The sequence below is a fragment of the Podarcis filfolensis genome (assembly GCF_964270895.1).
Source record: "Podarcis filfolensis genome assembly, chromosome: 1".
NCBI classification, from domain to species: Eukaryota; Metazoa; Chordata; class Lepidosauria; order Squamata; family Lacertidae; genus Podarcis; species Podarcis filfolensis.
Window position 1 is genome coordinate 122,276,482 of NC_139604.1, and position 27,941 is coordinate 122,304,422.

The following is a 27,941-nucleotide window of genomic DNA, read 5'->3' on the forward strand; positions in this document are numbered from 1 at the left end:
ATGCTTCACAATTTACAACAATAGCAATAATCAGTTCTAAATGGGAACATTAGTAATTTTAACTGTTCAAACCCTTGTATTAGAAAATGATTCTCTTGAAAACTGGTTGTTCCACATTGTTTCAAGCTTTGTACTAATAGTAGCATTCTGAACTTAACACACAAATTTGGAAGCAAATTCCACTGCCATCATTTGAGTTTGCTTTCAGATTTGTTTAGGGCCAAAAGCCCACTGTCTTCCAATTCAGATCCATACCCACTCTATGGAGGTTTCTTGCTTTTTGCTTGTTGAGTGCTTGGGCCCACCACAAGTAAGTCTTTGGCATGTATAGGGAAGGCCCAAACAGCATCCTGTTCAACATCCTGTCTCCTTTCATAGAGGCTTGCAGCTTAGTATTGTGTTTTAGAAGACAAAGCTGCACTCTTGAGAACTGTACTAGTAAGTGCAAATTATGGGTGTCAGAAGCAACACAGAATATTGGGGTGTGTAGGAGTTACCAGAACAGCAGGGGAGGGGAGATTGTTCCATCAAGCAAGCAGAAATGCTGTGCTGACAGAAAGTTTGTAACAGCACAATGTACATTATAAATAATCTGGGAGGAATTCAACAAAGAAAACTACAGTATTTTTCCATCTACAAGATGCCCCCATGTATATTTTTGGGGAGAAAATGGGGGGAGATACTATCTGTGTATAAGACGAGCCCAGATTTTGAACATTATTTTAGAGTAAAAAAACAGTCCTATACGCAGAAAAGTATGGTAATTTCTGTTGAGCCCCAGTTTATTAGTTAAATTTCTCTATGAACCCTGTTTGACTATCCCATATTCTATACATTCCACATGATTCACCACCTTAAAAAGAGTTATTCTGAGGTCTGCAACTCTACCTGTGGAGATTAAAATGACCAGCTCCTCCCCCCCCCCTTTTTTTTTTACTGTTCTTGGTCTGTACTTGAACCTGCAGTGGTACAGTTCAGGAAGAACTTTCTTCCAAATAAACCAGTACCCCTGTCTTAATCATTCCTAACTGAGCAATCTGGAGGATTTCTGAAAAGCACTGTATTGTGCTGGAATTAGGAAGAGCGTGCAAGACTTACCCCCAAGAGATTTTTAGGCACGTAGCCTTCCTTGTCATTGAGACGAGCCCACCACCAGTCTGTCTCATTGTCATCTTTGCGCCTCAAAATGGTAATTGCATCTCCTTCATGGAATGACAACTCATCGTTGTTCTGAGCTTCATAATCCCACAACGCATACACAATGCCTTTGTTCATTACTCCCAGTTTCTCCTGCACACCTATGACCAAGAAACAACTACATTAACCTAACATGAATAAGCAATAACCACTATTTGGAAAATGGATACTGCAATCATGGCACCCCTGGCTCTCATGCAGCATGGAAATGTAATACAATGTGTAATACAATTGTAGTGAGGGAGGAGAATTCTGTTTGGTCTGCATTTTTGTGCAAACTGACCTAATTTGCACCTTCCAGATTAATGTATGGATAGATTTCACACTTCTCCAGATTCTGTGATGCAATCCTCAACTCAATGAAAGTACCAACAGTCATTTTTAAGTGCATATTTTTGGATAAAACACTTAAAATGTGTACACCAGGATAAAATATGAAGAGTTATGAAAACAAGATGGACCAGACATAAATACACACATGTGAAATTGACATGGACCAGAGGCGGTGTAGGGTTCTTATCAAATCCCACCACAGTCATAAGGCCTGATTTATAGAGACAGGTGGTTTTGTCATGGGGAAAGGCAAAAGAAGCACCCTGCAACTAGTTCTAGGAGATTACACCAGTAAGTGTTATACTCCATTATAAGGTAATAAAGGTTGGGAAGCCCAAGAGGTTCAGTGGGTTAGACCACAGCGCCACCTGCATCCCTATTATACCCCATTATATATCTGTCCTGAGTACCTCACTCTACTAGCACTAATATGAGGTTGGTCATTTTGTCCGAGGTTTGTAGAAACACATGTCCCATGGGAAATGGAAACTGGCAAAGCCAATAGGCACAAAGCTCTGAATGGTTGTGAACACGTTCTGGTGGATGAATTTTATGACTTGGCTTAAGCTACAGCAGCAATTTACATTGCACTCGCTTAAGCACAGTCAACGGGAAATAATCATCCCTTCCTTTATTATTCAATAAGGCAAGTGCATGTTTCTGGAGATTCTGTAACCAGGAAAGGCCTTCGTAGGTAGGCTGCTACATTCTGGATCATACTGGAACTGCTCTAACTGTCCTTTTGTGGCACAGCTGTTTCTGCTCCAAAGCAGGCTAAATATGAGTCACAGCTCATGCTGAGAAAGGCAGTCATTTCCTAAAGCCAGACATGGGAACATTTGAAGATGTGTTTGTGTCTAACGGCTTCTCCACTCTTCTACCCACTCACATACACAGTGTTCCCACTAACAGCACACAGAATTCCTCAAATCAATGAAGAATACAACCTGTATTACCTTAGTTTCCACCCCTTTATCATCTGATTTAGTGAGCAAACTAGCCACACGGTGTATGTCACACATTCTTAATTTGATACCTCGTTTGCCTCTCCACAACAACAGTCGGTATTCTAACATTGTTGTTGTTTTGGTGTACTTGGAATCTGCAGTAAGCTGCCTTGAGGATCAGCTGGCTGAAAGGTGCTGCATAAATCTTCACACGAAATCAAATACACACTTTTCATTGTAAAATAAGCAATGCCATACTTCTAGATCCTGGAACAAGTGAGGAATGACAAATTCAAGCAAAGTTCTGAAATCTCAAGTTACAGAACCTGAAACTTACCATACAGAAACTGGGAACACTGAATATAACCTTCTTCCATTTCCTCACACTTGTCTGCCGCAGTTTCTATGTCACTTATGGTTGAAGCAAAAATTGCTGCTCCAGATTCAACAAGTAGCTTGCAGAGATGAACGCTGTTGCAAGAGGCAGCACAGTGCAAAGGAGTCCTGATAACAAAGCAAAAGACTCAACGTCAAGTGAGACAAAATGTGCCCTCGTTCCTGTGAAGATGGATTTGCACTAGTAACTGGTTACTAGCTTTTGTTGGCACCCAACAGAAGTGTGTGCTCGACTTGGTCTCTTACCATCCATCACTGTCTGCTGCATTCACATTGACACCAAAATCCAACAGGAACTTAACTATGTGATGATGGCCAGCACACACTGCATTGTGCAGAGGAGTGATTCCTTCATCATTAGGTTTGCTGGGGTCATCCACCTAAGTTGGGGGAAAACAAGGACTGACTGCATGAACTTAAATATTTTCCACCATCAAAACATAACATAGGTGAGTAACAATATTTCCAAGTTTACCTCGTATATGATCCTTTGCACCAGGTCAAACTCTCCCTCCAAAGAGGCATCCAGCAGCAAAGCCAAGGGATTGAACTTGACCCTCAAGCTGTGGCCAGTTCTCTCCGAATTGGGTTTCTTCAGGTTGGTCCTTTTGGTCTGAGTAAAAAGGCAACCCTGAGTTTCAAACTGCATCAGTATCAGAACATTGTGAACTGCAGTCTATCATAGACAAATTTATCCTGTTTTAAACTTTTGTTTTCTGGAACTAGTAGAAACATGAGAACTGCCCCAACTTTGTCTCTAGCTTTTCTTTAATGCTCATAATATCTAGATAATCGCCACTACTTGTTTTCCTAATGTAACTGAAAGGGAGCCCGCTTGGTGTATTCCCATAGGACAATAGTCTTTAATATTTTCAGAACCAAGACCAACCTTTACCTGTACATGTCCTGCTCTCTCCCTTTTACTTATAAATGTTTGGTGCTGGTGGCATGATCATAACCCACCGACTGAGGACCAAGGCCTTAAAAGACAGGCCTGCACAACTTTAAGCTAAATGGAGCCCACCAGCAGCTCGATGAACCTTTTGTTTTGTCTGCCTGCCTGGGAATTCAAAACCAAGGTTATAAAGAACTTGGCAGGTCACAATGTGAATGTTACACTGCTTTTAGCTTGGTGGGTCACAAATTGTTCAGACCTGGATCAAAGTGCACTTCACCAAAATACACATTGCAGCACAGTCAAATCTTGCTTCTGTACTTGCCTGACTTGCTCTATGTAACACTTTTGCCCTACATCCAAGACATAGGTTAGACTAATTGGCCATTTGTTTGGGAAAAAATTAGAATATACTAAGAAAGTTGTATGGGGGGGGGCGGTTTGGACTTGCTGTACACACTCAACCTAAAGCGGATTCAAAGTTTTGCAGATTCCACGATGTGGCATAGCACTGCTTACGCCCCCCCTCTCCCCCAGATCACACTGGTTTTAGCGCAGTATCTTACCGCAGGAAGTGGAGGAGGAGGAAGAGCAGGTGGCGGCTGCATTTCCTCCTCTTCTGGGGATTCTGCCTCGGGGGTTGGACTAGGTGGCCGCTCAACAGAAGGGGCTATAGCAGGGTTGTTGTTGTTGTTATCATCCTCCGTTGTCTCGGGCATTTGATTTGTGTTTTCCTCGCTGATCAACTCCTCAGTTGCAGGAGAAGGTAGTTCGTTATCATTGGCATCTGATGAAGGCTCATCAGGAAGAGGAGCTGTCGGGGGCACAGCTACGGGCTCCTCAATATTGCCATTGGTGTTTGTGTTCCCATTGTCAACATCTGCCAAGGTGCCTATGAAGTCCTGTGAGTTGCTTGGCTGATAAAAAGGGGCACCTTCTATTCCTCCGGCCAGGGTATTAAAGCGCTGGTACAATAGCTTCTGAATGTTTGGCCCACTGGGGCCTTCTGGTTCAGTGATGGAACTCCGCTTCTTCAAGGGCCTGGGAGCGTTGGCGAGTTTCCTGCGAAGGGCTTCCAAATCGGCATCACTTTGGTAGCGAAGGGGCGAATGCACGATGGGCGTGAGCTTGGTGGGGCTGAGGGGGCGGGGGATATTTTCTACGTTGCTGTTATCACCAGAGGGTGGGGTGTTTTCCAGTTCTTGATCTTTTTCACTATACTCGTTGGGAGGTTGAGGCTGTGATGGATTGGCAGGCAAAGAGCTGTGAAGGAATGGCAACGGCGAAGGGGAAGTCGAACCGGACTGTACAACAGGCTTCCCATAAACTGAGAAGAAAAAGTAGCAGTTAGGGATGGGTCTAAATCAACATGGAATAACTTCTCAGAAGTGTTGTTTGTTGTTTTAAAAATCATATAAAAATTAATGGTGACAGTTGTCAATTTTGTAGCTTCAAATGCATGAGGAAACTACTTAAATGCAACTCATCTTTCTAACAATTATGGACATTTTCATGCAGTTATAAAGCAGTCATAAAAGTGGGGGAGATTTGGAAGGGAGGTCATGGTTCTTGGGTATGGATATCTAAAAAAGGAAGGACATACAGCACTAAAAAGCCTAAACATCTCTAATGTGTAGCATTCCTTGCAAGTCAGCCCCTTTATGAAATATAGATATGATGTGCTTTAAATAGCAAGCAAAAGAGAACAAGGAGTAGCACACCAAAGGTGCCCACTAAGCTACAGATACAGTGACATCAAACTGCTGCGAAATGAAAAACAACATTCTGTTATGATATCTCAAATATAGTTGAGGACATCCATGGCTTCAAGAAAGAATACAAGATATTTCACCATTTTGTTGCATTTATCCATTTCCAACATGAAGTTATTAGTGGCGAGTTGACAGTTCTTAGTTCTCTTATCAACAGTAAGTAAAAGCGAAACGAAAGAAGTGCCATGGTCAGATCACTTCCTGGTGCAACTGGAGTTCTCTGCGACCCATCCCCTCTGCAGGGAGGTGGGACCAATTTGGATGGTCCGCCCCCGCCACTTAATGGATCCAAATGGTTTCCAGAGAGTGGTAGGGGATGCTTTATCCCATGTTGATGGCCTTTCAGCCGATTCCCTGGTGGCCCGCTGGAATGTGGAGTTAACCAGGGCTATTGACTGTTTGGCTCTGAAGTGCCCTCTCCGATTGCATGGAGCCTGGACAGCCCCGTGGTTTTCCACGGATCTGAGGGCAATGAACCAATCGTTGAGACGGCTAGAGCGCCAGTGGCGGATAACTCATTCCGAATCTGACCGGACACAGGTTAGAGCTCAACGTCGAGCCTACCAAGTGGCGATAGCGACGGCGAAGAAGACTTTCTTCGCCGCCTCTATTGCATCTGCAGAAAACAGCAGCAGGAGACATTTTCAGGTGGTTCACAATTTAGCGGAACCACCTGCGACATCGGGGCCCAGTACAGGCCACATGATCTCCTGCAATGATTTTGCAAAGTTTTTTGCAGATAAAATTGCTCAGATTCGGGAAGAAGTAGACTCCACCGTGGGAGCAGGGCCAGGGCGGGAGAGTGCTAGAGTCCTGTCTAGTCAAGTTGTGTGGGATCAATTCCAATCTGTTACCTCCGAGGATGTGGACAGGCTGCTTGGACGATTGAAGCCAACCACCTGTCTCCTGGATCCTTGCCCATCCTGGCTTATAAAAGCTAGCCGGGAACGACTGGGCGATGGGCTTCGTGGGGTGGTGAATGCTTCCCTCCGTGAGGGAGCCTTCCCAGACCCGCTGAAAGAGGCGGTTATTAAACCGCTTCTTAAAAAACCATCTTTAGATGCGGCCACGGTGACCAATTATCGCCCAGTCTCAAATCTTCCATTCTTGGGCAAGGTGATTGAGCGAGTGGTTGCTGAACAACTCCAGGCACGCCTGGAAGAAGCGAACCATTTGGATCCCTTCCAGTCGGGATTCAGGCCTCATCATGGGACTGAAACGGCCTTGGTCGCACTGGTTGATGATCTCCGGCGGGCTAGGGACAAAGGTGAGAGCTGTTTCCTAGTTCTGCTGGATCTCTCAGCGGCGATACCATCGACCATAACATCCTTCTGGACCGTCTTGAGGGGCTGGGAGCTGGGGGCACTGTCATACAGTGGTTCCGCTCCTTCCTCCTGGGCCGTGTTCAGAAAGTGGGGGGGGGGATGAGTGTTCAGACCCCTGGGCTCTCACTTGTGGGGTGCCTCAGGGTTCTGTCCTCTCCCCCATGCTTATCAACATTTACATGCAGCCACTGGGAGAGATCCTCAGGAGGTTTGGGCTGGGTGTTCATCAGTATGCGGATGATACCCAGCTCTACCTCTCTTTTAAATCAGAACCAGTGAAGGCGGTGAAGGTCCTGTGTGAGTGTCTGGAGGCGGTTGGAGGATGGATGGCGGCTAACAGATTGAGGTTGAATCCTGACAAGACAGAAGTACTGTTTTTGGGGGACAGGAGGCGGGCAGGTGTGGAGGATTCCCTGGTCCTGAATGGGGTAACTGTGCCCCTGAAGGACCAGGTGCGCAGCCTGGGAGTCATTTTGGACTCACAGCTGTCCATGGAGGCACAGGTCAAATCTGTATCCAGGGCAGCTATTTACCAGCTCCATCTGGTACGTAGGCTGAGACCCTATCTGCCTGCAGACTGTCTCGCCAGAGTGGTGCATGCTCTGGTTATCTCCCGCTTGGACTACTGCAATGTGCTCTATGTGGGGCTACCTTTGAAGGTGACCCGGAAACTACAACTAATCCAGAATGCGGCAGCTAGACTGGTGACTGGGAGCGGCCGCCGAGACCATATAACACCGGTCTTGAAAGACCTACATTGGCTCCCAGTACGTTTCCGAGCACAATTCAAAGTGTTGGTGCTGACCTTTAAAGCCCTAAACAGCCTGGGTCCAGTATATCTGAAGGAGCGTCTCCACCCCCATCGTTCTGCCTGGACACTGAGGTCCAGCTCCGAGGGCCTTCTGGCGGTTCCCTCACTGCAAGAGGCCAAGTTACAGGGAACCAGGCAGAGGGCCTTCTCGGTAGTGGCGCCCGCCCTGTGGAACGCCCTCCCATCAGATGTCAAAGCGATAAACAACTACCTGATATTCAGAAGACATCTGAAGGCAGCCCTGTTCAGGGAAGTTTTTAATATGTGACATTTTAGTGTATTTTTTATCTTTGTTGGAAGCTGCCCAGAGTGTGGCTGGGGAAACCCAACCAGATGGGCGGAGTACAAATAATAAATAATAATAATAATTATTATTATTATTATTATTATTATTATTATTATTATTATTATTATGTCTTTTAGCATTATATTAATACCTCCATGTCTCTTCTGGAAATGCTAATAAACCTAGTGTTAACTTCACTCCCCTCAATCACTCATGTAAATATTGGGTTGTAGTCGATGTTAGTCCTACTCAGAGTAGACCCACTGAAATTAATGAACAGGGCTATCTCAGGTTCACTAATTTCAGTGAGTTGAGATTAGTTGGAAACAACTCATTCAATAAAACAGGCCCCTAAAGTAATCCTTGAGATGGTTGCAGAAGTGGCTCATCAGGTGAGACAGAATCACATCACTATTTCCCCAGCAGGTATGTCGTTGCCAATTAGAGAGAAGGAAAGGGGAGAGGTCTGCGCAGTATGGGTGCACTGGCGGGAACAATGAATTAGCTCTCCAGTGTGTATGCACTGCGCTGACTTTGACGCCTCACCCCTCTCCTTCTTGGTAAGTAGCAGTGACAAAAATGCTGAGAATCTAGCTTTGCAGCTCCACCCCAACCGGTTCAAATAAGTCCCCTTAACAACTGTCTTTAAAGTGAAGCAAATATTGTTCAGCACCTCAGACTAGTCACGATGTAGAGAGAGGGAGAGCACAAGCCCCAATTTTAGATTTGTAGCAAAACATAACCCACTTCTGAAAGCTACTGCCTCCCAATTAGATGCAATGCTGCAAACCTGTAATGTACAGTCATTTGTAAAGAAATCCTGAGTTAGCAGAATGCCCAAGCTCTTTTCTACCATTTGAAATAAACAGTACTTTTTTTAAGCAAAGATCTAATTTACATCAAACCTAATTTAACTCCTGTAAGTATTGAGCAGCTCTTAAACAGAAAAGATATGCAACATCAAATTATTCTACCTGCTTTAACGGACTTGTTCAGGGTATTGTATACAGCCTGTTGATAGTTCTTTGGTGGCGTCGCTTGCTGAAGGTACATGGAATAGATGGAACTGGAGTTCACGGTTTGGGGCCCTTTCCTGGGAGACTGGGGCCTTGAGCCTTTGTCAGCTAAGAAAGGCCTGATGGCCACAGTTAAGGGGAGATCAGGCCTGCCATCACCACCTGGAAATAATGGGGCGCCAGAAGGTTGATATGTGGGGCTTGGAGGCACAGATATTCTCTGCTGTATTTGTTGCGAGGAGCTTGGCTGATGAACGCTGCTTGCTGGTGGTAACGGAACAGGTCTTTGCCGGCTTGCTGCTGTAGAGCCTGGTCTTGGGAGGCTGCCATCTTTTCGCCTTTCAAGGGAATTGGTAGAACCTGTTCCCAACGGAATGGCGCTTGGGTAGGTCCCATAGTTCTGGGGCAACTGCTTACTTGCTCCAGGGATGGTAGGTGGTACTTTCCCTATATCAAGACCCTGCGGAGGGGAAAACAGAAGAAGTGTCTGAAAAGCTGAGAAGGCTGTTCTTCTATCCTGTATAGAAAGCAAATCCCTTTTTAACACATATCTCATGGATGAAGTACACAAAATCTTGCCAGAGAGGCCCATAGCACATACAGAAATGTTGTACACAAACATGCAAAACACCATGAATTTTTGATACTGTATGCAGCAAGGGGATGGGGGTAGAAGTGATAAAAACTCACCAGCTTATCAGTACTTCCTAATGAAGAAGACAAAGGCTGACTTGATATCGTTCCTTGTTTTAAACCAGCATCCATGCTTGATTCCTTCCAGTCTGCATTGGAGATTTGGGGCGGCTTCACCACAGGAACAGGACTCTGCTTAACTGCTGACCAGGTTCCCTCGTTAGCTGGCAACAAAGGAAAATGTTTATTAAATGGTTACTGATGCCCACACATTTGTATAAAGAGAATATGAAATTGTGAATGGAAGATAGTGCAGAATAATTCAGATTAAGAAAATCAGAGTAGGATTAGAGATGCCAACAATCAGTTAAATGTGTTTAATCTAAAATAATGTTTATTAATGTATTTTATTATTAAATTTCTACCCAGCCTATCTGTACTAGGTCCCGAAGGTGGCCAAGACCAATAAAGCATATTAAATCACAAGCTTATACATAAGGCCAAAGAAGCGACTGGTAACCTGTTTAGAGCTCTGAGTACTGTTTTGAGTTTAGTGAGATTTCATTATTTTAGGGATACATTCATAGATTTCTGCTGGCTCTAGAAAAGGCCGCACAATAAACATTCTCACAACTGGATATCACCCATGCATTTCTGTAAGTTGGTCTGAGCCCACAGGATGGGGAAATTATAATAAAATACATTAACACTAAACATTCCATTTCAATTCAAACTGAATTCTACAGATGTATTGTGCTGAAAGATAATTCATTATCTTAATCTAAGATGCCTTTTGATTTCTGATTAGAATTAAGATTACTGAGGATGCATTGTGGTTTGCAACATACAGTTCATAAACTGCTGTTTTTTGTTTCCTGAATGCCACGAAGAGCTGCCTTCAGGGCCAACATCAAGATCTGACACTGTCCATGACCTTCTATTATCATCATCTGGGGTAGTACAAAGAATCAGAAAGTCAAGTGAAGATATTATATCCCCAACACACCCCGACATCATGCCCACCTGGAAAATAAGAAGAAACTTTCTAAACGTGAATTTTGATATAGATTATATGAAAAAACCCACCCCAGCTGAGCAAATGCATGCCATATTCATAAGCACAGCAGTCAAGCAAATGCACTGAAAACCAGATGGATCTGCTGTTCATGTGTTATTTTCCCATTTTTGTAGGGGGATATCAGAAACTAGTATGGTGGCTATGGAAGTAACTGGTTTGTATCCATGCATTTCATGTATCCTCTTCAAGCAAGAAATTGACTTTGAATATCAGAATACTTTGACACAAACCCAGAAGCTAAAAAATTTTTTTAAAAAAATTTGAAGCAAAACAGCACCTGAAGAGGATGCCAACTTCCTGAATTAACTTTTAATGAAATTTGTCTAAAGTAATGGTTACTCTTAGAACAAAAAAATGCTCTTTCTCATACATGCCGTAAAAAGCTTCTTTTGTAACAAGGTTTCCAATTTGTGCATCTCAATTTTCATAATTTCAAGAACAGCAAGAACCCAGTATTATATACAAGTTATAACCAGAGATAAGAGGCCTGATTTGAAACACTTGATACAGTTAGTAGCAAGCATAAATAAAGCATTTAATCCGAAAATAAACATTTGGTACAAAACTCACTCTATTTTTTTCTAGGAGGCTATTTCATGAAATAGTGTGCCTGAGAGGTCTGATCCCCACACCCCATAATCTCTCTCTCTCTCTCTCTCTCTCTCTCTCTCTCTCTCACACACACACACACACACACACACACAGCCCAATGCTAAATAACAAACTGCTTTTGAAATTACCTTTGGTTTAAAACATGCCTTGCTGCATGGCATGGGGGGGGTCTGCTGTTCAAGAAAGCAATACCAAAGCCACCTTGAGCAAGCAGAATTATTTGTATGATTCTTGGAAACCTGGGGTCCACAGCGGAACATGCACACTTCATTTTATTTCTGTTTCTATTTCAAAACTGCCCCGCCAACTCGCTCATTAAACTATTCAGAATTCAACAGCTGACTGAAAATCAAAGAGAGTCCCTTTGATGGTCCGCTCCCAGTGACAATCAGCAGTTTTTGTAACTACCAGTGTCAGTACCTGTAACTACCCATCAGTTGACTGGCGGTTAAAATGACCTCCTCCCCCCCCCCCCCGCATTAAGATGATGAAAACTAAGTGGTAGTGAAGTTCAATTTCAGTGGAATCTGTGCACTCATAAGTAAGTTCCACTGTGTTCCATGGAATTTATTCATTAGTAGGTGTGTTTAGGATTGCAGACTGATGATGTGAGCCTGTATAAAAAGGACCCCTGACAGTTAAGTCCAGTCGCAAACGACTCTGGGGTTGCAGCCCTCATCTCGCTTTACTGGCCGAGGGAGCTGACGTTTGTCTGCAGACAGTTTTTCCAGGTCATGTGGGCAGCTTGACTATGCCGCTTCTGGCGAAACCAGAGTGGCGCATGAAAACGCCATTTACCTTCTCGCCGGAGTGGTACCTATATATCTACTTGCACTTTGACATGCTTTAGAACTGCTAGGTAGACAGAAGCTGGGACCGAGCAACAGGAGCTCACCCCATCATGGGGATTCGGCAAGCCCTAGGCTCAGTGGTTTAGACCACAGCGCCACCCGCGTCCTGTGAGCCTGTATATGTTTACTCAAAAAAGCCCCACTGAGTTCAATGGGACTTACTGCCAGGTACAAGAGTACAGGTAACAAGTAACTTGTCCACAGCCTAAGAACAAGACTAGAGAACACAAAAAACAGTACCTGCTTATGTCAAAATATATACAATGTGACCCTATGTGAACTTTCTTGACTCAAGGTACCAGCATAGTTAATTATTTGCTAGCTAAGTATTCTGCTTTTTCTAGATACATGAAGGAGAGCATTTTAGATTTGTTCACTTGCGAAATACCCAGAAAACAATGAAACACACACACATGCTTCTATTGACAATATACAGACACAGTTCTAAAAATTCATGTTTAATATGCATCTGTGTGCCAAAGCTCAGATGACCATATTAAAAATGGGATTTCTTAGCTTGCCAAAGTTCTTCTACAGACTCACAGTGCAGGATCTCAGAAAGAGTAGAAGCTGAATGGATGATATTGTGAACAGCAGACTGAAGAGAGGGAGGTGACAGAATAGGATCCACTATAATGTCTAAATCAGAAATCTTCCAGGGACCTGGAGATTTTTTCACACACCCATAGTCTGTATCTACTGGAGACGACCAGATCCAGTCACACAGTAAAAGAAAAAGGGAAAAAAATAGGATGTGGAAAAGAATTACAACATAAATGACAAGAGAAAGATTAAAACGTAAAAGAGAACAGGAAAATGTACAGATAAAAGTATGACACTCAACATATTAAGAAAGAGCCCTCAAATTGTGTCTCATACAAAATCTGGGTAGAAAACGATTTTCAACTTAAGCTGCAGGGGAGAAAAAGTCAGTTTTTTAAAAGAAGTGCATATGTAATTTATATGACTAAAGTGCATTCTGCATATATTGTACTTGGCTGCTAGAGACAAGGGCTCATAACCAAACAAAACCAATTAGCCAGATATCCAAAATATTGTACAAGGCTAAAGCCAATGATGTATCTGGAGGCATTCTGTGTTCAGAAACTGCAAGCAGGACTTGTTTTGACTAGTTAAGTATCAACTGTTTGTTTTCAAAGATAACCCACAGAAAAGGAATCTACAAGTTGCAGAAACCATCTACATAAATGTGTGTGAAGATGCATGTTATACTGTTTTTACATCTCTTGAAATGCTATAGTCTGGTCTCTTGCCTCTCCGTTTTCATGAGGCAGGGCAATTCTCGCCCTCCATTAAGCCTGAGCAAGAACTGGCCTGCCCTCCATTTTCCACGTGAGAAAAATAATCCCTGCCAAACCTCTGAATCCACAAATTACAGGCTGTCTAGCAATGAGATGGGGGACCCTAGGGACTATTTATACCAGCAAAAAGTAGCTTCCTCTGACCCTTGTGAGGTTTCTAGCATACCCTCACTCTGAAAAATCCCTTTTAGGGCCAGAGCACTGTGTTGCAAGTGAAGTCGTTTAGGATCAATCAGGTTTGAGCCACAGAGTTCCTTTTTTTCAGTATTTTGTTTTGTCCAACTGCCTTCTTCTTTCCTTCTTCTACTAGAAATAAAACTTCATATAATTTGACTGTTGCAGATCTGGAGTGGGTGCATTTGCCAAGCTCAAGGATTCTAATCATCCCCCACAACCCCGGATCATTTGGGCTCATGCTAAATAAGAACAGAATTGGGGTTGTTAAGGATCAGTCAGTTGCTCTGATCTCTGGGAGAGACGGAGAACTTTGCAGCTCACTTTATGCCTTGGGTAAACTGTGAGGGATCTGGATGGGAAACACAAGAGGCTCTGTTCCTAGGATCTCAAGACTCTTAGAACTTCCTTGAGCACCCCAGATTTCTTCCCACCTGGGGGGGATAGCTGTGAGTTCAAATGTGGCAGCTGTTACTGGTTGGTTACTGCCCTACTCCGCAAGGCAGTTGTGCAAGGAAGGACATGAGAGGCTCTCCTGAACACTCCCCTTCTGTCACAATACTCACATAAGAATTGTTCTTCTTGCAATTAAATATGAACTTTTAATCACAGCCATACTTAATGTAGGAGTTGCATATGGTACAACATCATATGGCAAACCACAGAGGCATTTAATAGTAACTTTGGGACAAAGGAGAAAGCATCTCGACTCATGTTTTTGTCAAATGACTGAACAAACGAGTTTGTTCAATATGAAAGTGAGCTCTGGGGGTTCTAATCCCTTCCACCTTATGGAAGGGACTGATGATCATCCCCAAAGGCAACTCTTTTGTCACCTCCTACTGTACAAAACAATGTACTTGTTTTTGTGAACTGCTTACCAGATTTCGATCTTCCGTGAGTTGCACTAGTAGTAATAGTGAGGGACTGTGGTTTCACTGGGTCAACTGGCACAGCATAGCTGCTGGAGCTAGGAACTTGAATGTATGGCCCCACAGCTGCAACTCTGCCCGAAGCATTCAACGACGATTGAGGAGAGGATGTTCCATTTATCCGGTTTAACTAAAAAATGGCAAATCAAAAGGTGTGTTAACATCAATATCAGCATGTGTCTACATATCTGCAGAATCTTTTTAAAAGGAAGAGTTATAGAAGAATTACAGTGTGCTTCTCTCTGGGGTTCAAACCCCTTAGCCCTTCCTCCTCTCCTCCCTCACCCCTGGGGCATTTTCTCTTTTACATTCATAAACAATGTTAATAACGGTCCCGCTTCCGTTTTATTATTTCTCTTTCCCAACTACTGGGAATGTGGAAAGCATTTCATCTCAGAAGGCACCAAAAAGCATCATATAATATACCCCCTTCTCCCTTTTGGTTCCATTTCATAGAGCTTCAAAGTCTGCATAATATGGAACTCATGAGATTACTAGGAAATTAAGAGAGTTTCTACTGCCAATGTAATTCAGCAAACTCAATTTTGGAAAAGTTAATCAAGAGTCTACTATTCCTATCCCGGCCACCAAAGTACTCCTGTGCAGGAACTAATATTTTATCACTAAATTTCAACTCACGTCTACATGACCCCACATTCAATTTATACTCTCATATTACCGCAGCAGATTTTGGCAAAACACAAGTAATGCATTATTCACTTCTATGGGGCTAGAGGAAATGGAAACTTGATGAAGCTTGATGAGCTTTGTAGAAGTATTGAAATGTGGCCCTTTTAATAGTTTATCTTACAGGGATGTTTTCTTTTTGACGTGCCTCAACTTTTTTCTTGTATAGGCGCTCACGTAGCTCATTGATACGCTTGTCCATCATGGCAACCTCCATGTTACGCTTATTCAGAAGTTCTTTCTGCTGCTGAAGCTTGGTGTTCTGTTCCTGATTAAGCCTGTTACGAATCTATAAATAAACAGAGTGATTATCACTACTTCGGTTTGGGTTGTTTTTAAAGGTAAAAAAACTCAATAATCTGTAGAAAAAACAGATATGTCCTGTGTGTGCCCTCTGGAATTATTTTTCATTTAAATAGCAGAATAGTTATGCTAGACAACAAACTGCCTTTTGAAACTTAAGAGCTTTAGTGGGGAACTGCTGTATAAGAAAAAACAAGTCCAGAGCTCTATTGGGCATACAAAATTAATTGTATAGTTCTTTGGAGTCAAGCCTAGCTAGTTTAACACATGCCTAAAGACTAAATACATCTACTTGCTTGTAAGTCCAATTTATTTCTTTCAGATATATTTCTAAGGATTGTGCTCAGGGGCAGAAACTAAAATCTATATACTTCTTTGTAACCCCCTCTGACATACTTTCATTTCCCAGAAAGCACTTGTTCAGTCATGAATAAATACAGCATGCAATCAATTAACAGCGCCTAAGTAAAATATCAAAACTATATAAAGAACACTGAAAAGAAAAGCAGTAATATAAAACCTTCCTTAATTTATAAGGAATTTGATTACGATATGATTTCCAGTATAAAAGTTGTGCTGCTGGATTTTGTACATTTCCAAATAAAGGATGTCATCTTATAGACATTTAGCTGGGAGTAAGCCCCACTGAACTCACAAAGACTTACTTCTAAGATGATATAGTGCTTAACATGTGAATGAAACACCAACTAAAATGCCCGATTGTAATACTGCTTTTCTTTCTTAGAAGAGGGATGAAAGGAAAATATTTATTCAATTGCTTTCAATGGCAATGGGGAGGCACGACCAACTGGCAGCCTGGATATGGCCCTGAAACAATTTTACTTGGTCCCTTGTAACTGCTACGTTTTAATTGAGATGCATTTTAACTGACACTAAATAGAAGAAAGCCCCAGTTTTGTTCATTGGCACTATGTAAAATGCATGTCATGACTGTTTACCTGTAGCTCTTGGTATAATTTTTTTAATTCTACAGCGGCAGGCCCTGTCATCTGTCCATTGTAAGACTGGAACCCATTCAGCTTCCCTTTCCTCAGGTCCTCTAGCTGTTGAGTAAGCTGGTCCACCTTTAACACTGCAGCTTGTAATTCTTGTTGCTTTTCCTGGAAGATGGCACTGATATGTTCAATTTCAGTGGCTGAAATTAAAATGCAGAATGAATGCAAACACATAGAAAGAGAAATGAGCATGAGGCCATAAGCAACACTGTTCAAATATTTTCTCTGAGCTGCTGCAGAATGAAGCTTATAAGCAAAATAATCTGGGGGCGGAGCCATAGGAACCAACTCCTAGGAGCCGTGGGGGCTTCGGCCCCCACAATAAAATATTTGAGGGGGATGTTCCCCCAGGTTGATGGGCATTGCCATTGAAATGTGCATGCACCACATCATTTGATCGATTATGTGGGGTGGGGCTTACCAGCCCCCCATATTTTATTCGAGTTGGCACCCCTGGTGGGAGCAAAGCAAAGTGCTGTGGTTGATTCTGTCTGGACAAGGCTATTAAGTGGTCATGCCTAAATTGGACTTTAGCCTATTATGTTCCCCAGTCCACAACCCCCCGAATCAGCTGCTGGAGTTTGAAGTGCAGCAAGCAGAAGGCAATGCTCTGCTGATCAGATCTAGCACAAGCCAACTGCAGGGACACAATTGAATGCCTCATGCCATGGGTTTCCTGGTTAATATTCCAGAGTCCCTGAAACATTAAGATATGAGGGGTCAATTAATTTCTGTTCCTTACACTCAGCACATTATATAAGCAATTCACATTAATAAGATTTCAGACTGATATTAATCTGTTTTAGTATTTCAACTTTTGTTTGTTTTTTTTAAAGTAGGGCTGTTTTATCTTTTGCAAACAGCTTGGAGGTTTTTTACAACCAAGCAGTGTATAAATTTTATGAAATAAATAAATAGCAAACGCGAGAGTCTGAGAATGCTGAAAAGACATTCTGAAATGCTACAGAACGGCATGTTTCTGCTCGTGTGCCTAATGCAGGATGCTTACTACGCTGCAACATGTTCCCTTCATTATGGCAACTGGAAAAGTGCACTCAAAATCGTGAAAATGGCTTCCAGAGGACTCCATGTTCTGAATGACTCATGTTAATGTTTCCCCATACAAGTGGCTGACAGCAGTAGCTCAAATATATTGTTAGCCCTGGCCCCCGATCAACCTCTGGGCCAAGAACCTAAGAGCTTAAAAAAATGGGAAGAAGCCGCTCGTACACAAATTGCCGTTCATAATCTTGCTGTAATCCACCTGCCCTCTCATGGCACGGATTTTTTTCAGCTTTGTCTCCTGGGTTTCCACTCGTTCTTTAAGTTTCTGAAGCTTTTCACTCTCAGACACAGACTGCTGTTGACGGCGTTCTTGCTGCTTGAGATAACGTAAACGTTGTTCCTATCAAAACAAGTAGAACATGTAATCATGCTGTCTTATTTTTAGAAAAGCATTACCAGTCACTTGCCTATTACTTCTAAACAAAACAAAACCTCAGTGTGAGTCAGCCAGTGTTTAAATTAGGAAAATCTTACCTGCATACTTCTTCAGTCTGGAAACAAATATATTAAACAACAGCATGAACTTATCTTTTAAGAACCTATTAATGTAAAGTTTTTATGTGCCTCCCAGTTGTATCCTCCAAGAGATACCAGGCCCTTCATTTCTGAAGCTACAAAATAAAATCTCTCATCTATACAAAAACAAGCTCCAGCTGAAACATTCATTCCAACACATCTGTGAAGTTTCCTGCAACTTGTACTTCCTGTTCCTCAAACACACTTCCTCCTGCAGCAAAATGGCTCCCCAACCCCCATTACATAATTTCCCAGAGGAAATAATGACTAGCAGAAAACTACAAACAGGCAAAGATAAGGAGATCTGGAGCAAGATAAATGCCACTTCTTTAGAATGACAGCCTATGGACTAAACAAATACGGGAAATGCTTCCTTTTTCTCCTGAGGTTTTTAAAAAAAAAACCACAAAAAAAACCAACACCAAACTACTACTGTATAACCTAAACTCTTCTCAGTTCACTTCTGTCCTCTAACTCAACAGAGACTTCACCTTGTAAATATTGTTTCTTCCATTTAAAAGCAAAATGACAGTGATATTATAACATGATTATGGTGGCGAATCACTGTATTGAACAAAACGCTGAACAAGACTTTATTTCAGAACACTAGCACTGAAATTTTCTCTCTGCTCAAGTCAGTAGGTGGACCTCTGTTGATAACCATAAAGCCTCAATCACCGATGGACTATGTGACCCTAGACTTGAGACCTACATCTAAGGCAACATGGCATCACACACAGGATTAATGCCACATCACTTCTCAATTTGCAAATTTTCTGTACTACTGGGACTTAGAGCCTTCTGTGAAAACAGCACATTTTCTGTTCTTTCCTTCCTCTTGTTACTGGAAGTGCAGTTTACCTTGGCAACCAGCATTTGCTGCTGATTTTCAATCTGCTGCTGTTGCCTGGCAGCCATATCCTGAAGTTCTGAAAGTGTGAGTTCAACACGTGGGTTTCCAACCTGCAGAGAATAAAGAGAAGCAACATTATTCCGTCATTACACTATGTGAATGCTCATAATTTTTTTTCCACATTTTAGTTGCCATTTTCTGCAATAAACTGTCCTTAACACAATTTGGAAAGCAGCCTGCCCTTTGCCCCTGTTCATATTCTTGAAAATATAAGTTTGTATGACAAGTGTGGTGTGGCGCACTACAGGGCTGCAGCAGAGACTGAAGCATGCCTTCATAGATGATGAACCTACCACCCTTGGAGCAGGAAAATCTCATGAAGGACTGATCACACCTTTTCTGCCAATACATGATGATAGGGATCACCTTGAGGGATAAGGGAAGGAAACACTGGAATTCCTTGATGCAGCCCACACTACAGCTGATGGGTGGTGGGGGTAGAGGTGAGTGGGAATCATAGAATTTGTTTTATTTGTAGCATTTGTAAGTCACCCTATAACAAAAAGTTCTCTGGGCGGTTTACAATAGATAATAAAGCAATGTAATCCAAATAAGATACAAAACCACCACTGTCCAATGCTTTCCTTTCCCCCACCAACATGAAAGCCTACCATTTACTTCAGTGTGTGTGTGGAGGGGGGAGATGAGCAGCAGAACTGTGTTTACAAATCTAGAGGGCAGGTAAACACACCTCCAAGGTAGCCCAATGTAATCAGGCTACAACAGCTGGGGACTGGCTTTACAAAGAGAAAAAAAGATGCCATTAGGAAGTGCTGAAAATATTAAAATTTCCCAATGGATAATTTGTTTCAAACTGTATTCAGCTTCTCACTGTTTTTGTTCCTAAATGTGTGTGCTTTTTTCTCCTTTATGTTAAGAGGTTATTTCCTCTTCTTATGGACTATTTTGTCCTCCAGAGATTAATGTTCAATATATACTGTCTTTGCAATCCCAGAATTCCTCTACACCACTCCTAAGAGTCCTAGAAAGGACACAGAAACTCTTACACTTAATAGCAAAAGCTGCTCAAGTGGGAAATCTTAGTCAACAAATTCTGCCAGAGGGCCAGCGAGGCCTTCACAAATAGCATCCCAGCTACTAAGAGCTTCCTTGCAAGCTGTTCTTTAAGTAGTATTTTGCTACTTAACAGGACTTCAAATGCAATTTCTAATGAGGACCAAAACAAAGCTCATTCTTCAATAAAAAGCTAGTAAATTATTTACTGGTTCCCAAAGTCCTCCTCGAAATCCCCACTAAAAGGAAATGAAAGTTCAACTATGTAAAAGGAAGAAAACAGTGAGCGGATAAAGTAAAAATGAAAGTACAAACGTGGTGTTAAGTAAAACAAATATAATCACATACATGAACAATACATGACATTATGGAATTCTGTTTGCATTCCTATATGCTTTCTATAAAATACAAGATGGTTTGACTATTGAACGTGGAGCACTGCTTTGCATGGAAGAGACTAAGGCAGCACGATAAAGCAAAACAAAGACTGAGGAGCAGAGACCAAAATAATGTGCCATCACGGTCCACCTGTGGGCACTGTAGTGTCCAGCAAGAGTAAAGCAGTGCTTGGTCCCAGAATGTCCAGGAGTTTAAATGCCTCCAAGCAGTGACCCAGGGGCAGGATTTTCAAATGGAGATACTGATGCAGAAAAACAAAATCATCCCTGAGAGGGAGGAAGACTTACATGAATCAATGGAGTCCCAAACCATCACTTTCAAAACTCCTTAATCTACTAGTATCCCATAATCATGTATACATAAATATATGGTTGCTTCATGTTTTACAACTACAGCATAGAAGCTTATGCTTAGGGCAGGCTGCTGTCTGCTGAAATGACTTTCACATCTCATAAAAGCAGAACAAAATGCAGAGAGAAAGTAACTGGAAAGGTAGTTGAGCTGGCTACTTGCTCTTTCCACTAAGCTGGCTACTTGCTCCTTCTGCTCAGATGCTTCTGTTGCCAGAGGTTGGAGCCAATGGGTTCCTTGGCTCTTTGCTGGAGGGATCACTGTGGGATATTATGCTTATTAACTGAACCACTTTTGTGTGTGTCTTGCATTGCATTGGGAGTGTTTTTATTTTTACTGTTTTTCCTATATCAATTCTCAAGCAATTCAAAAAAGTTTCAAATCTTGTTTTGGATGGTTGTTGTGACTATATAATAGAGAGGTGAAAACCATGTATACCACCCTGAGTTCCTTGGAGGAAAGGTGGGATATAAATGTGATAAATAAATGAGGGCCTGATCCTGGGGCATCACATGGGAATGAATGAAGGGCTTTGGATTCAGCTGCCTCCATCCTGCCTTCGGAATGCCCTGATTTAGGGCTTACTGCATATGAAAACAGTGCCAGCAGTACATCTATGTTTACAGAATCTTACACAAACATAACTGTGGCTCTCCTTTGCCCATGTGGTTCATCTGTACTGGAAGAATGGCACTTCTGCCCCATCTTAACACCACTTCCAATCAGCAGATGTAGGGGTTAGGATTGCTGTCTTTAGATCAGTGTTTCCCAAACCTGGATCTCCAGCTGCTTAGGACTACAATTCCATAACCCCTAGCTAGCAGGACCAGTGGTCATGGATGATGGGAACTGTAGTCCAAAAACAGCTAGAGACCCAAGTTTGGGAAACACTATTTTAGATGAAACCTTATGCAGTAGTTTACAAATTTCATCCAGCCTTGATACCCAAATCAAAATTAGTAGCTTTATTTTTACTTCTTAAAATGTTTATATACCATCTTCCATATCAATCCCAAGGCAGTTTGCAACCTTAAAGGTCAGTGCATTAAACAAAAAAAATAAAACAGTACAAAAGTACCTTGGTTGTCAAATGGCTTGGCTCCCGAACAAATCAGCTCCCAAACCCAGCAAACCCAGAAGTAAGTGTTCTGGTTTGCGAACATTTTTTGGAAGTCGAACATCCAATGCGGCTTCCAATTGAGTGCAGGAAGCTTCTGCAGCCAATCGGAAGCCGCGCCTTGGTTTTCAAATGGTTCCAGGAGTCGAACGGACTCCCAAACCGATTGTTTGAAAGTTTGAAAACCAAGGAACAACTGTATAATAAATACATATTAAAATGCAACTATACAGTCTGTAACTCAAATAGTTCTCAGGGTAAATTCCAAAGGTAAATAAATGTGTTTTCAGGAGGTGCAAAAAAACTCAACAAGGTTGGTGCCTGCTTTAAAGCCAGGGGAGATGGTTCCATAAACTGGGTACCATGACAGAGGAGGCCCTCCCCTGGTTGCCACAAGGCATATTTCCACAGGCGTGGAGTGCATGAAACTGCACTCCACTGCGCTGAACACAGAAACCAAGTGGACTGCCAGAGTAGGGAAGCCCTTTCCTCTTCTCTCAGCACAGAAATGCAGCAGGCTATTGCAAGAGAGACGGACCCCTCCATCCCTCTTCTGCTAGCTCTCAGCAGGCGAGAGAACATTTTTGAAGGCTAGCAACTCTTGTGAGCTAATTAACAAAGCTGGACACACACAGTCCTCGCACAAAAATAAGCAGCAGATGGTTTGAAAAACTGGTGGTTGACTAACTTTAGGCAACCATTCTGCAACAAAATAAAGGTTAAAAACTGAAGTAAACATTTCTCCCCCACAAAAAGATGAAGCACAAGAACAGTAAGAATCAGAAAAATTTGTGAGGAAAACCTCACTTGCAGTCTGATTCAATTTTTAAGTTGTGTATAATGAAGGCTTTCTACCTTCAATTATTCCTACAGTTATCATTTTATACAGAGCTCACATAGTTGATCCTCAATACTACATGGAACATATAAATTTATGTTATAAGCAGAACTTGAAATATGTATTGCTGGGGGGTTTTCTCCCTAAAAGCAACCCATGGAGCATTAACAAATTCCACCAACAAAAATCAAGATATTCTTGTGAGAGATGCCAAAAGAACAAACTGTTCCTAGCAGGCTGTGAAGGCTATCAAAATTTGTCATTCACATTCCACTGCAGGGTCTGCTTCACTACCCACAGGTCTCTGATGCACTCAGAGCTCCATTGTTTGCCTTGGTGGAGCCCTGATGTCATCTGACTACAAACTATGGTTTTGGTAAGGATCATCACATTAGGAAGCACTGATGGGATTTTACAAAAATGAGACACAGAAGAGCATCAGGTTATGTACGCTGAAAGCTAAGAACGTTGCCTTTCAAAATGAACACAATCCTATTTTTTAAAAGAATAATCTGAGCGCTAGACTCATTTCAAAGTATATTTTTCACAATGAACTCAATCAATCAAGTTATTATCTTAAATTCTTATAGTACTGCTCTCCTGTTCTTCATAATAAGTTATATAATAAAAGTTATATCACGTTAATCAATGTCATATTAATATTATATAATCTGCATTATATATAAAATGATAGCACGTTAAAACTCATTGGCATTTGACTAAACGTAACTTCACAGTATACGTCTATGGAATTAACTTTATCCTATAAAATAGTCCGCAATAGAAAGTGGCTACAGGCAACGAAACTATTTCCAAAGAATGCAATTTCACACCCATGACAAAAGATAACAAAATAACAAACCAGGACAGTGGCTATTAGTTACAAACATACTTTCTCTAACATTACTGTGTTTATTTTGGACACAAATCTTTACCATCTGTCTTTCACAGTGACTATTTAGCACTGGGGAAGAGAAGGGGAAAGGAAAAACAAACAAAGATTTAAACCTGTAGTTTCACTCTCAGCTGCTTCCTTTCCATCCACATGGCAAAAGATGGTTGAGGGAAAACAAGCCAGATTCCAGATTCCTCTTCAGTACTGTACTTTTAGAACCAATATTTTAGGCCTCCAAAGAAGGGCAGCTAAGCCTCTCAACATCGGAGAACTCTGTTATAGAAGAACCTCCAGCAAGCAGCTCTTTCTTGAAAGCTCTACTTAATCACTGAAGTTCCTGCTTTTAATCTCACTCATTATAATTCACAGCTAAAGTTCAAACAAAATTGCAGATGAAGTTCAGGAAAGTTTGCAATCCTGCTAATCCATATGAAGTTCTCTTGTTAGATCACGCTCAGTGAGAAGAGAGCCAAACGTTAGCCTTTCAGAGCTCTCTCTGGTAACTAACTTCCTGCTGTGCTCACACTAGCTATTAGTAGATCTCAAAATGACATCACTCACCTTTCACAACAAACCTGAGCCTATCATATGTAAGACATAAAACCTTCTTGCTCCCACCAAGGGAAAAATGCACCTCCTACTTTTAAACATATACTTAAAATAAACACAAGACCTTCGGCAAAAGATATATACTCCCACAGATTCCATAAATTCACTGCGGGCTTAACATTCTGATGACTTATACACATTTCTTTTCCGTTGAAATCTGAGGAATCTCGCTCTGCAACAGAGCACCTAAAATGGCACTAGTTTGGTAGCAATGAACAAAAACCTTTTGTAAAAATGGTATTTGGTGTTTATGCCTGCCCCTCTGTTGCACATAGACAAAATTCCTAAGGCTGCTCAGAATACAGCCACTAAATATATTATTAAAATAATAATGCAGTCACTAAGCCTTGTATCTTAGCCCCATCTTAGCCCAGCTTTCCTCAGTTGTTGCAATACAATATCCACCATTTCTGACCACTGGCCATACTGGCTGGGGAAGAGGGGGACTGACATCTGGGGATCAACATCTGGGGACCCAAGGTTGAGGAAGGGTCTGCTAAGCTTCTGAGTGTTGACACATTTTATTACCTTCATTTTCTAAAACAACCATTAAGGGCTGATTTACACTTTATTTGTCAAAGATGTTTGCCAAACAGATGTCAGTGTTTGGAGCAGCAAGCAACATAACAATGAAGTGGGTTCAAAAAAGGCATTCCCTGGCATGCACCCATGTGGTAATCCCACTTCACACTTTGTAACATTTGTCTTCCCAGACACAGCTGAATATGCAGCAAACACCTGTGCCACAAAAAGTGTGAATCTGAGATAACTCTTAGTCCCTCATGCAGAGCTTTCAGGTTGCATTTCCCCCTACAGCTTTGTTGGTGTTGATGTACAGTATGACAGGATGTGACCATTCCGAGAGGAATAATTTCATATCAGCAGCCAAGTTACAGCACCCCTCCTGATAAAGGACAGCTACAAATACTGAAATAATACCCTTCTACAGTGCATACCATGTGGGGGAATTCACCTGACCCGCACACTAGATGCATGTCCTTGCACAAACAATGTGTCACAGTTCTCCAGAACTGTAGTAGAACAGACAGTACCTGAGACAATGTGAATCATCCTTCCTTATTTATCAATTCAGGAACAGGGAAGAAAATAATGGCTACTCACACAGCCTTTAAGAGGAAGGATTTGTCAAACATTTTCCTTGTGAACTTACGCTAAGGAAAAGGAAGCAGTTTAAGTATACTTTCAGATGACAGTTTAATGGGGAATCTATGCATGTCCACACAATGCCATAGGCACCAAAATGCCAGCCCATACTTCTGAAAAGACGAATCTACCCTCAAAGACACAGAACACATGACTACCCTCAAAGATTCATGGTGGAGATGCTTCATCCTACACCAATATTTTCAATTCTTTATGTTTTTGCTGTACTAGCAGCAGAAAATAATGTCTGGCTGGGATCCAAAATGTTATCTCTGAAACACCTCAATAAATGTTCCTGAAGGTTGATGCTGCTCAGAGGAGCTAGAGATGCAGACATTTGCATGCAAAAGGAACCAGGTTCAATCCTCGTCATCTCAAGGCAGGGATGGAAAAAGCTTTTTCCTGAAACATTGGAGAGCCACTATCGTCAGTGCAGGCAATACCAAGCTAAGTGGACCAAATCGTCTGACTCAGTATAAGGCAGCTCCTAAGTTCCAGAGTGTTTAATAGGTGGTAAGAGCCTCTTTTTTTAGTCCAATGACTACACTGCCTGATGTGCAATCTTTCAGAGGTTGGCAAGGCCAGAGCCAAAAGTGGGCAGAGCAATGGGTGTTCCTTTTACGTTTGTACAATAGGTCACATTCCAGCCACACAAACGTCAAAGGTTTCTACATGCATATCTCTCCATTATTCATCCAGGCAAGCAAAAGGCATTATCACAGTTCAAAGACACATGCCAGCCTAGCAAAAGCACTTTAGGAGGGCACATGTAATGGCTTTAGGGGTTGCTTGTGCGTAAGTTACCGCCGCTCTGGGCTAGGTTGCCTGGTTAAACCGTTTCTCGCTGGACAGCCATCCACTCCGTGGCTGTTCAGTCGCTGGCAGAATCCGTCAGTGGGCGTTTCTTGAACCTCTTCCAGCAAAGAAGTTCTTTGATGCCAAGTCGCCGCCTACTTTCCCCGCGCGGAAGTCTTCTGCGCAGGGTGGGTGTGGGCAGCGGAGGACCTGTGCTCTCCTCGCTGGTCTCCTGCAAAGAGTCCTGGAGCCTCCTCTCTGCTTCCCCCATCGGCCCCCCTCTATCCTTGGTGTTGCGCTGATTTTCTTCCCCAGCCGAAGACCTGCCTCTCTCCCTGCTTGGCCCCTCTCCAGCATCGCTGTGGAGCCTCGCCTCCTCCGCTAGTTCCGATGGCAGTTCCCTGACAGCACAGATCAGAGCTATGGAGGGGCTTAGGCCGGGGTGAAGTCCAAGGACTGTATGAAGGCCCCCAACCCCTCTACAGAAATGAGAAACACTTTCCCCTCCTCTAATGCACCAAGGCTTCATGAAATCTAAGCCAGCCACTAAAAAGGCAAGACATTTGCTGGGCCTCAAGCTTGGGGAAATGGACTGTATTCCTCTCCAAAGTATGGAAGCTATTTGCACAGTCCTTGTGTTTTGCGCAATGTTTACTTTGACTGTGCTCTGCTATGACTTATCAGTCGGCTCCTGGGGCTACATACCAACACTCAAAACAGACTGTACCCTAGCATAAACTAAGCCTTGCTCTTTAGAGTGATAGAAGGTGATCCCTACCAGGGCAAGAATTCCTTTTCAAGGTCAAAACTAGAATTTCATATTTTGTAATCACCTAGCTGCCAGTTCCTATAGCAAGCAGACTGTGCTATCAATGTTTGAATCAGATGGAAGGAATATCTAGTTCTGCTGGAACTAGAACACTATCTGCTCACAATGTACATGGTGTTATTGTTCACTTGATGGTTTCATCCACAGCTCTGTCTTTTTAATTAGGTCAGAAAATGCCAGCAGCACAATCCATTTGGAAAACCGATGATAACACCAGTGCCCCTTGCTTAACTTCATAGAAAGAAACAGGCTGATCAAATTCAGATAAATCAAGCACAGTTTTTGGAATTAAAAATAAAAATAATATCCCCAGTGAACTATTGACACAGGTTAACCCTTTATATCTAGATTGGAAACTTCTTTAACATTACTATGATATTATAAAAAGTATGCAATCATTTAACTTGTACTAGTAAAATGGGACTCTTTACTGTTCAGAAAATCATCATTCCATTTCTGTGTCTATCAGATTTTATCTGTAAAATATACATTTTCCCATATAAAATAAGTCCCAGAAATTAATAGAGCTGCTACCCTATTAGCATCACCCACCACCAAATGCTGACACATTTAGCTTAGTCTACATTAATAATATTTTTTCTTTCTTTCTCATACCCCACCCATTTAGTTGAGTTGCCCCAGTCACTCTGGGCAGCTTCCAACAAGCATACAAAAAACCTAAAAGCTTCCTGAAACAAGGCTTAGGACTACTGAAAAGACTTCAGATGCCAGCTTTCAGATATCCTATCATTTACAACTTCTAATTCAACCACATCTGTAAGCACTTGATTGTTCAGTGTGGCAGCACTGACACTTTTGAACTCCCTGCCTGTTGATATCAGGCAGGTGC

The 27,941-nt window shown here is 42.2% G+C and overlaps 1 protein-coding gene across 26 annotated transcripts in view; it reads right to left on the reverse strand.

Moving 5' to 3' along the window:
• PPP1R13B (protein phosphatase 1 regulatory subunit 13B) overlaps positions 1-27,941 on the reverse strand; it is a 65,785-nt gene that overhangs the window by 1,467 nt on the left and 36,377 nt on the right. For 5 of the 26 annotated variants that reach the window (XM_083611147.1, XM_083611150.1, XM_083611146.1 and 2 more), the window contains exons 5-17: positions 19,029-19,130; positions 17,817-17,991; positions 16,530-16,726; positions 15,392-15,556; positions 14,530-14,710; positions 12,696-12,851; positions 9,669-9,835; positions 8,937-9,438; positions 4,335-5,095; positions 3,349-3,486; positions 3,120-3,253; positions 2,815-2,981; positions 1,099-1,298 (exon numbers count right to left, since the gene is read on the reverse strand). In XM_083611147.1, the coding sequence (XP_083467273.1) occupies positions 1,099-1,298; positions 2,815-2,981; positions 3,120-3,253; positions 3,349-3,486; positions 4,335-5,095; positions 8,937-9,438; positions 9,669-9,835; positions 12,696-12,851; positions 14,530-14,710; positions 15,392-15,556; positions 16,530-16,726; positions 17,817-17,991; positions 19,029-19,130 (3,045 nt within the window). Of the gene's footprint in view, positions 1-1,098; positions 1,299-2,814; positions 2,982-3,119; positions 3,254-3,348; positions 3,487-4,334; positions 5,096-8,936; positions 9,439-9,668; positions 9,836-12,695; positions 12,852-14,529; positions 14,711-15,391; positions 15,557-16,529; positions 16,727-17,816; positions 17,992-19,028; positions 19,131-23,807; positions 24,256-27,941 lie in introns of those variants that run through there. The other 21 variants (XM_083611137.1, XM_083611139.1, XM_083611132.1 and 18 more) reach the window with 9 other exon arrangements.